The 8981-nt window shown below is 44.4% G+C and overlaps 1 protein-coding gene across 3 annotated transcripts in view; it reads left to right on the top strand.

Annotated features, from left to right (window-relative positions):
* The first annotated feature begins 275 nt into the window (after positions 1–275).
* The window catches only part of KLHL20 (kelch like family member 20), a 23140-nt gene continuing 14434 nt past the window's right edge, over positions 276–8981 (top strand). Inside the window, exons 1-3 of one of the 3 annotated variants that reach the window (XM_026042907.1) lie at positions 276–317; positions 1072–1136; positions 7643–8216. In XM_026042907.1, the coding sequence (XP_025898692.1) occupies positions 1114–1136; positions 7643–8216 (597 nt within the window). In that variant the 5' untranslated portion in view covers positions 276–317; positions 1072–1113. Of the gene's footprint in view, positions 318–588; positions 690–1071; positions 1137–5889; positions 5962–7642; positions 8217–8981 lie in introns of those variants that run through there. The other 2 variants (XM_026042906.1, XM_026042908.1) reach the window with 2 other exon arrangements.

Below are 8981 nucleotides of genomic sequence, written 5' to 3'. Positions count from 1 at the left end.
GCCGGTGCCGGGGCCTGTGTGCGGGCTGTGCCCGCCCCCCCCCGGCCGCCGCGGCCTGCGCTGCGCGGAGAGCGCGCTGCGCCTGCTGGAGCCGACCGGAGCCCGCTTCTCCTGTGGGAAAGGCGCCTTCCCTCCCGTGGGAGCGCCGCGGCCCCGCAGCGGCAGCCCGGGCCTTTCCGAGAGTCATCCGCCTTTCTTTTGCGCGCTACTTTCGGTGTGGGGTATTAAGGTTTTGGGGATATCAGTGTGCTTGTGCCTGTAGTCTTTTGCTGCTTGAAGAAAAAGGTGACTCTTACTGCTTTTATTACATGGATAAGGTAACTCTTACTGCTCTGAGTAGTGATTTAATTGAACTTGCTCCTGACTCAGTGCTCGTTAAAATGGGATCAAGCTGGAGGATGCCCTTGTGGGAAAACAATGGGGGAGAGCGGCTTGGCCCTGCTAGGAGTCRATATTTGAATGGGGAAGGGGCTCTGTGGGTCGTGGCCGTTATGGCGCGCGGAAATCCACCTGCTTTGGCTGGATCGTTGACCCCAGCGGAGGCAGCGCCGCGCCCGGCTCGGGGGCTCGGGATAGCCCCGATTCCCAGGCATGGGATCTGGCATCAGACACCAGCCCTACRGAGAGGCTGCGGGCCACGCACCAGCGGTAAATATACGAGGGAGAGGGATTTCCTCCCTCTGACTGAGGTATGTGTGAGAGAGAGAGCATCTTCTTACCTCACATTTAGGTATATGTATTATTTTCTTTGGTAAAATAACCTACAGGATCCAGGGGGGAAGGCAGCCTGCTGAATTTATGGCGTGCGTGTTCTGTTTGCCCAAAGAATCATTATGCAGCTGTGGCAAGATTACTTTTAATGATGATTATATTTTCTCCTGCTTTATGGTCTCTGCAATCGAGGCATCGTTAATCCAGGCTGTGAATTTTACAGCTGGATAAGAGCTTGAAGGCCTGTTATTACATGGCTGTGGTCACTTAGGCTGTCCTCGCAGAGCCGTGCCGAAGCGAGGAAGGAAGGTGCCCTCGCTGTGGAATATCCCACTTTTTATCTCCCTTTTCTTGCCTCAGACCAGGTCTTGAAGCGTGGGTGAAGGTTTCTCTTCACGGTGCATGGACGGAAAGCCAATGCGCAGGTAAGATGTGAAGATAATTTCCTTTTTTCTTACCCAGGTGTGCTCAATTACGCAGCTTTCTTTCATGAGTATTTAGAGCATATATATATTTAAATATTTTATTAGGAAAGCTAGAATATAGAGCATTTATATTTACTTTCTAGCTCCATGTACTAAGTTTTCAGCACTTAAAACACTGGATGCCTTTAAATGAATATGCTGTTATGGAAAGACAGTAGTGAAGATAAGTTGTCATAATTCTCAGTGGTGATTTTTTTTTTTTCCCTCCTCTAGTTCACTATCATTTAAAATTCATTTTTTTTTAAATTCACTTATGTGTTCTGATTCTGCAAAATAAATTGCCTAGGAATATATTTAAACTTGATTTTGGAGTATTTTAGGGTATTTTTATCCTAACTAGCAGAGTTTTGCTGCTGTAATGGGATGGCRTCTCAGGTGAAGGGACTTCCTCTCCTAATTACAGCTGTCAGTTACTTCAGTTCTAATGAGCTGAGGATGTGGCAGAAGTTTAAGTCGGGGGAATTCTGGCTCTCCTTATGTCAGAAACTTCCTGCTTTATAGAGAGGGGGGAAAAAAAGGTTGTCACAGTAAATTGGGATGGTGACAAGCTGGCAAACAGGATTATCTGCTAGTTCCAGTTGCTTTTCGCTACCGGTTGCCAATCCCATGGCAAAACTTCACAGCGAGCATATTTTTGCATCTTGAGACAGTGAGTGGAAGCCAAGTTTTGCACCACCAAATGCAGAGGAAAGAGAATCTGTGCAAATCACCTCGTCTAACTTTTAGGATGTCAGAAATGGGAAAACTTTCTTAAAATCATGCAGCTTGCAGTTTGCTTTATTAAAAACAAACACTAATGCAGAAGAAGGCAAGGAACTTTACCATAAATGAATATGTAGAGAGGTTTTTGGCAACAGCATTTGCAGAATGAGTTCTGCCTTGTAGCAGGAGGCAAGGAATAAATAGCCAGTTAAGCCCCTGTCAAAGGAGACTATGTTGTTAAATTAAATGAACCCTTCAAGCACAACAGAAAAGACTGTTTGTGCCATTGCTTCAGATAAGCTAATGAATAAACCGTGGGCCATGACATGGGCATCCCTGGTGCTGTGTGTTGTTCGGTATTTTACCCAGATAAGGATTCTGTTTGAGACGATGAGGAGCTGCATGAGACTTCTTACGATGAGTTCCTTTTTCTTCAAGACAGGTTAAGTAGCAGATGAAATCTCTTCAGTCTCAGACTTCTACCACCGAGACTGTTTAAATCTTCCTAACCAATGTAAGACCACGTTTTTGCAGGTTCTTATGTGGTACTCCATTTATCAAAGTGTTTCCCAAAGTGACATCCAGTTGGTGACTACCTTGCTGCATTCTCATTTTCTCTCTTTTATTTTTTTGTGCTCCCAGTGGAAAAATTGAGAATCTAAATTATGACTTTTTCACGTCTGTTGTTTTCTGCATGTGGCATTGAGGCAGGAGATGAATGCACTAAAGTTAATGGTTCCTAGGTCTTTTGTGGCTGTGTTCTGTGGTTTCAGGCTTGCTGTCTCAGAGGTTCTGTGTGTCACTCAGGCAGGGGTAGTTTTTGGTAGTTCTGACCCTGGAGCTTCAGGGGATTTTCTTAATTTTTAAAATTTGTATCAGGGATGCAGAACGGATCTTTTCGTCTTTTCATTTTCCCTCTCTCTATGGCAACCCAGTGTAGAGCATGGGTTAACAAGTGTGATGTRCTTACAGGCCCTTTATTTTGGGGGGACTAGCCCTTCAGCTGAGCTTTGTGCCTGGATGTGYTTTAGTGCTGAAGCTGAGCCAGACAGATACAGATCTATAATGGGCTGRAGATCTTCAGATCTTGAATATACTTGTATACTGAAAGGGCCTTTGTGGATTGTTAAAATTCCCATTTTTTATTATACTGCTTGTTTTATAAACAGCAACATCAACAACAAAAAGAAGTTTTCTGATTGGGTTTCAGGCTCTCAGGTCTTTTAAAATCCTTTTGCTATGGCCTCTGCTCACACAGTGCTGCGTGGGAGCCCTGCCAGGGGCCACAAGATGAGCGAGTTCAGGTTTATTCTGCACCATGTGGGTGAAGATGGTGACTTGGTTATCAGGACTTTGAAGGTGGGAAGAAAAAGAACAAAGATTTTGAACAAAAAAAAAAAAAATGAATTGCAGCTGTTCCTGTCAAGGTTAGAGAAAACACACTGAAGTTCAAACAGGAGCTCTTCCCTAGATGAGCTGCAGAGGTTTAGGGAGTTAATTGGAGGACTGCAGCAATGAGTTCATCTTTTTGCATATGGACATTGTCATTCTTGGTGAAAATGCAGAGTTCTCTGGATTTGGTCAGTGAAAAATCAAGCTAAATGTAAATAGGAACGTGTTAATGTGTATGGTGAAGTAGGATCATTACAGTCCCATTCTCAGTAATTCAGAATGATGCYGCAGTTAGGTTTATCTGCTTGCTTGCCTAACTCAGATGTTTTGAGAAGGTACATCTAAAATTGCTGTTTTGTTAAGAAAAGAGCCAAGCATGATTTTGTTCTCAGCCTGTGACTTGGTCTTATCACAGGCCTTGGGTTAGCCTAATGTTTTCTGCTAAGCTATGCTGGAGTTTTTTTGTACTCTTGCACTAAAACATAAACCAAAAAAAAGGCTGCTATCTCTGACCTGAAAGTTAAGCAACTGTAAGACAATATTGAGGCATGTTTTCCTTACATACCTAATCGCAGATTTTGCTTCCTTCCTTTATTTATTTATTTATTTATTTTCCTCTCTCTAATTTTAAAAAAGCTACTCTGTGCTCTAAGGATGGGTGTCTTATAAAAGCCTGTGTGAACTGTGTGAATGAATTTCACAAATTTCTGGGAACTGACATAGCTGAGTAAAATGGAGGCAGAGCAGCCTATTTATTTAGCTGAGTTAGTGCTGCAGGCTGCCTGTGTTCCCAGTTGTACTTTTCAGCAGCGTGCTACAAAAACCGATCCTTTGTCAGCTCTTTCTTAATCCCATCGTAGCYGCAGATTTCCCCAGCCCTGCATTTTGATGGAAGCTAATCCCAGAATATCTGCATAGCTGAGTGCGATTCTTTTATCCTCGCAGACACATTTCCTCTCTGATCCTCGACTCCTTTAATCACCCTGGKTATTCAGGAGCAGCTCTTAGCTTTCTCTGTGTGTGAGGGGGAGGCAGCCAGCCTAGCATGTGAGAATCAAGTGCTGCCTTCTGTCTTTCACACCTCGAAGCTACTGAGTCACCGTTTCCTTCCCTATGCATATATCTGCATAATGCACACACAGCGCAGTTAAATTAGTGTCCTCGTGGAGACACAGGCCACCAGCCACTGTCCTTTTAATTCACTCTCCTGTGCCTGGGTAGGGCGGCCTCCCSCAGTGCCCATCATCAGCACCCGGCTTGATCCTCTACGGAAATTCCCAAACCCAGTGGATCTTGGCTTCTGCCTTAACCCAGGGATAAGTTACGGGCAAATCCAGGGTGCTCTTTTTCTTTTCCATCCATTCAATTCCCTTTAATCATTAACCAGCACTTCCTTTCCTTGAGGAAGGATACCAACGTTTTTTAAGTTTCTTGATGTTTGTTCTAGTGTGTGAGTGCAAGGAAGCTTTTACATAGTTTTTCCAAAAATATTAGGTGCCTGTGTAGGCGTTTGGGTGAATGATATTGAAAACAATGCAGGAATGTCTGTAAAGACTCCTTTTCAGTTAGTTAATTTGAGGAGAGTTCAATGGACCCTAATTTGGGGAGAAAACCCTATTTTCTCCTAGCTAGGAAAGAATGAGTTAGGAAAGGACAAGGATTTCTATTGCCCAAATCCAGCCAAGTAACCACATATCCTAAAGTCAGTCTATTACTTACCGCTCAATGTCAACCAGGATTTCTGGACAGTGGGATTGACAAGGTACACCACATTTCTTGTATTTTTTTCCATAATTTTAAGCTAATCCATTTTAAAGGCAGAATCTGTGGCACTCCAAGAGTTTCTGAGCAGCTTTAAKGCTCTTTTTAGGGAGTACTTCACGTTTGAGGAAAGCCTGGTATTTATTTATTTATTTATTTRTTTRTTTGTTTATTTATAAAGGAGATATGGGTAGTATACCCTCCTTCGTGAGCAGTAATTGCGTGAAATGTTTTTTATGTTTGCAGGATGCCTGTGTCCTGCTTAGAAGATGCTTTGAGAGAGGGTCTGGTCATGATGGAATTACAGTAGCCTGTGTCTTACTCATGGTTAATTTTTTATTTCTTAGGGGTTTGACGTAGATTTTATTGTGCTTTGGGGGTTTAAAGCTATTTGGCTTGCTTAGCAGGAACTAGACTTTGTACAAGGGGATTTTTTTTCCCCACGTTTCGAGTCCCTTTCTTCTTCTCTTGGTAGAGGGATTAAATTACCCTGCAGCCTAAGCTGCTAAGGAATATGAAAGTAAACCAGTTAGGCAGGTTAATTAATCTTTAGCCAAGATTTCTTGGGCTTTTGTGGGGGTACCGTTGAACCTAGTTTGTATGCGTTGCTGTAAGGAGAGTTTACCCACATGGTGGGGAATTTAGCACGCCTCTGAAAAAGACTGTTGAGCCTCACGAGGTGGATTTGGGTTGTGAAGGAAAAGTGGGCATAGGAGAGGAGCGTGAGAGGCAGTATCACAGCAAAAGGATTTGTCAGGGCTGTCGGAAAAGGAGAACAGTGATGGATATAAAAAGGACAGAGTAGGGATAAAAATCAAGGTATTTAAGGTACTGAGGCTGAACAGGAGCAAACAGCAAAACCCAGAGGGGAGACCCAGCTGGATCTGTGGAGCCAAGATATGAGGAAAAGGTAATGGTCTGAAACATCTGAATTTGATGATCAAGGGCAGGGTGTGGGGGGAACGGGAAAACAGCTTGGGATGTGAGTGCATAATCTGAACTGCTGCAAAGAGACCCGTTTCCCTGTGGTTAGAARGTGTGTTTGACATAATAATGAGAGGAGAGGATGTGAGTTATTTTTTAATTCTTGCCTTTGAGTATGCTGCAAAATATTTTGAGCAAAGGCGGAGTGAAGGTGGATATTTGCTTAACTCTTAATATAGGCAAAGTGAGCTAGTGACTGCTCAAAAACACCAGTGTATTTAAAAAGAAAAAAAAAAAGTTGGAAATGGGGAAGATGGGTTTTTCAGTGTCTCCAAGCAGCAATGCTTTCACTGGATAATTCATAACCATCAATATTCTGACACTTGGCTCTGCGTACTTTAGTTGCCCTAGGTGATGTTTTCCCTGTGGAGTGGATAGAGGCAAGAAATCCCTGCTTTTACATTGTTTTCATAATAATTGAAATCTCACTGGTGCTGATGCTTATTTTTATAATTGTGCGTGCGGTATTTGCCAAAAATACAAATATGCCCCAGCTATCCAAAGTGTCGCCTCAAGTAAGCGTGTGCTGATACCTGCAAAATCAGCCTAACTGCCCAATGCAGAAGTAGGTTGAATTCTTTTCACTTAGTACTGAGCTCAGTGTTTTTGCAAGGTGAGGTCTTGAGGAATAAAGGCAAGGCACCCAAAGTCTTAGAAGGACAGTGAATAGGTGCAGCTCTGCACATGGAGCTACGAGTGCAGTCCTCTTTCCCTGCTCTGTGCTGGAGACCTAGTTTACGTTTCTCTAAATGGCTCTTCCTTTCCGAAGTTATCATTGTAACTGTATTTTCTTCCTTTTGTGGTAGCCCAGCAGTCGGAAATGCCTTAATTGTTTTATTTTTATCCTTGTTTGGTCTAATAATCCTGATTGCATTCTGCAGTTCTTAGCCTGCCATTCTTCGGAAAGATTAAACTTCTTTTGAAACGTGCTGAGGAAGGTGGATGGGGTCAGAACTGCCCATAACTCAAAATAACTGAGGAGGTAATGATTAAATGAATGATCTGTGAACCTGAAATATATTTGTGGTGAGCTGCAGGGCACTTTTAACTTATGAAGTCTGTGTGGCAGTTTGCTGTGTTCAGGTATCGCAGTGATAAGTGGCCCTATCGAAATGGCAGGTGGAAGAACAGAGAAGTTTAGTTAAAGCAGATAACTAGAATTACACTTCACAGTGGAAATCCATCTCCTGCTCTGGCAGGAAGAAAAAATACAGAAAAAAACCATCATGACACCGGGCAAGTCAGTTCATCATCTCTGCTTTGACTCACTATCTATGAAATGAGGATAATGTCCTTCTAACTCACAGTGCTATAATGAGGTTCAGTTAATAAATATGTATGTGCACTTGGAATATTACAGCAGTGTGTCATAGAAAGCATATAGAAATAGGTATAAATACAAGCCTGTTTCATTTGGCAGTTGTTATTTCTAAGAACACTGGCGGCTGAGGCACATTCTTTTTCTGGGGGGCACGTGTGTTCATTTCCACCTTGTAGCTCACGCTGGGGTCCCCACTGCCTCGTGGTCCTAAGTGACACGAGCGTGGATGGTGTTTGCAGATAAACGTGTTGGTGCTGGTCCTGCCTCATGGCTTGCTGCCTTGCAGGTGCACTAGTACTCGGCCAGGAGAGACCGGAATGGACGTGACGAGCCGTTGCACCCTCGGAGATCCCAACAAGCTGCCCGAGGGGGTGCCGCAGCCCGCCCGCATGCCCTACATCTCCGACAAGCACCCTCGGCAAACCCTGGAAGTGATCAACCTGCTGCGGAAGCACCGGGAGCTCTGCGATGTGGTGCTCGTAGTGGGCGCCAAGAAGATCTACGCGCACAGGGTGATTCTGTCCGCCTGCAGCCCCTACTTCCGAGCCATGTTCACCGGGGAGCTCGCCGAGAGCCGCCAGACAGAGGTCGTGATCCGAGACATCGACGAAAGGGCCATGGAGCTGCTCATTGACTTTGCCTACACCTCGCAGATCACCGTCGAGGAGGGGAACGTCCAGACCTTGCTCCCGGCCGCCTGCCTTCTGCAGCTGGCTGAGATCCAGGAGGCCTGCTGCGAGTTCCTTAAAAGACAACTGGATCCTTCCAATTGCCTGGGCATCCGAGCTTTTGCTGACACRCACTCGTGCCGAGAGCTGCTGAGGATCGCGGACAAGTTCACCCAGCATAACTTTCAGGAGGTAAGACACTGGTGTACTGGATTAGGTGAAAAACGTCCTGGGAATGTGCCCCGTGAGAGCCACGGCCACCCCTTGTTTTGTGCTTCTTTCCAAATCCTTCCCCACTCTCTGCTATATCTCCTAAGGTGCCAACTCTTCGTTGGGGAACAGGGAGAAGAGGCACTTGAAGGACTGTGTGATGTTTTTGTACATGATCTGTAGCATTTCTCCTGTTCAGAGTTGTGCTGTGATTTCTACATGGAAGGCAGGGCCACAGGCGCTAGCTGGCGTTTGGTATTGTGTATGTGGAGAATTGCCAGCCACAAATCAGAAAAGAATCTATATAATAGCGTGGGATTGTGTGAACAGTGCTCGGATTGATAAGAGAGGTTTTCATTGCRCCAAGCTGCAGAAAAGAGACCAGAAACTTAAAGCGGTTTGTTCCTGAGCCCTGGATGATGGGGCAAGAACGTATGTGTGTTTAGGGAGGAGCTGCTCTCTACAAGGACCCCTCTAAGCATGAGGGCCTGTTTCCCTGCAAGTGAAATTTTGTTACCTTCCCAAGACTTTGCACTTTTCTATCCCTATCCTGGGTAGGCTGCTGCAGAGAAATCTCTCTACATGTTTGCCAGGCCTCTTTCAAAGGGAGATAACTCCAGGATCCCCTTCTGATGCTTGTTTAGTTTCCTCAAAGAAGTGGCAGCACAGTGATTGCAGTTTGCTGCTTTTTTATTTTTTATTTTTTATTTTTTATTTTTTATTTTTTATTTTTTATTTTTTATTTTT

Source organism: Nothoprocta perdicaria, unplaced genomic scaffold, assembly GCF_003342845.1.
Source record: "Nothoprocta perdicaria isolate Ctin4 unplaced genomic scaffold, notPer1 scaffold_318, whole genome shotgun sequence".
Lineage (NCBI taxonomy): Eukaryota > Metazoa > Chordata > Aves > Tinamiformes > Tinamidae > Nothoprocta > Nothoprocta perdicaria.
Note: the sequence above shows the minus strand (reverse complement) of the source record. Positions and strands in the feature narration are given on the sequence as shown.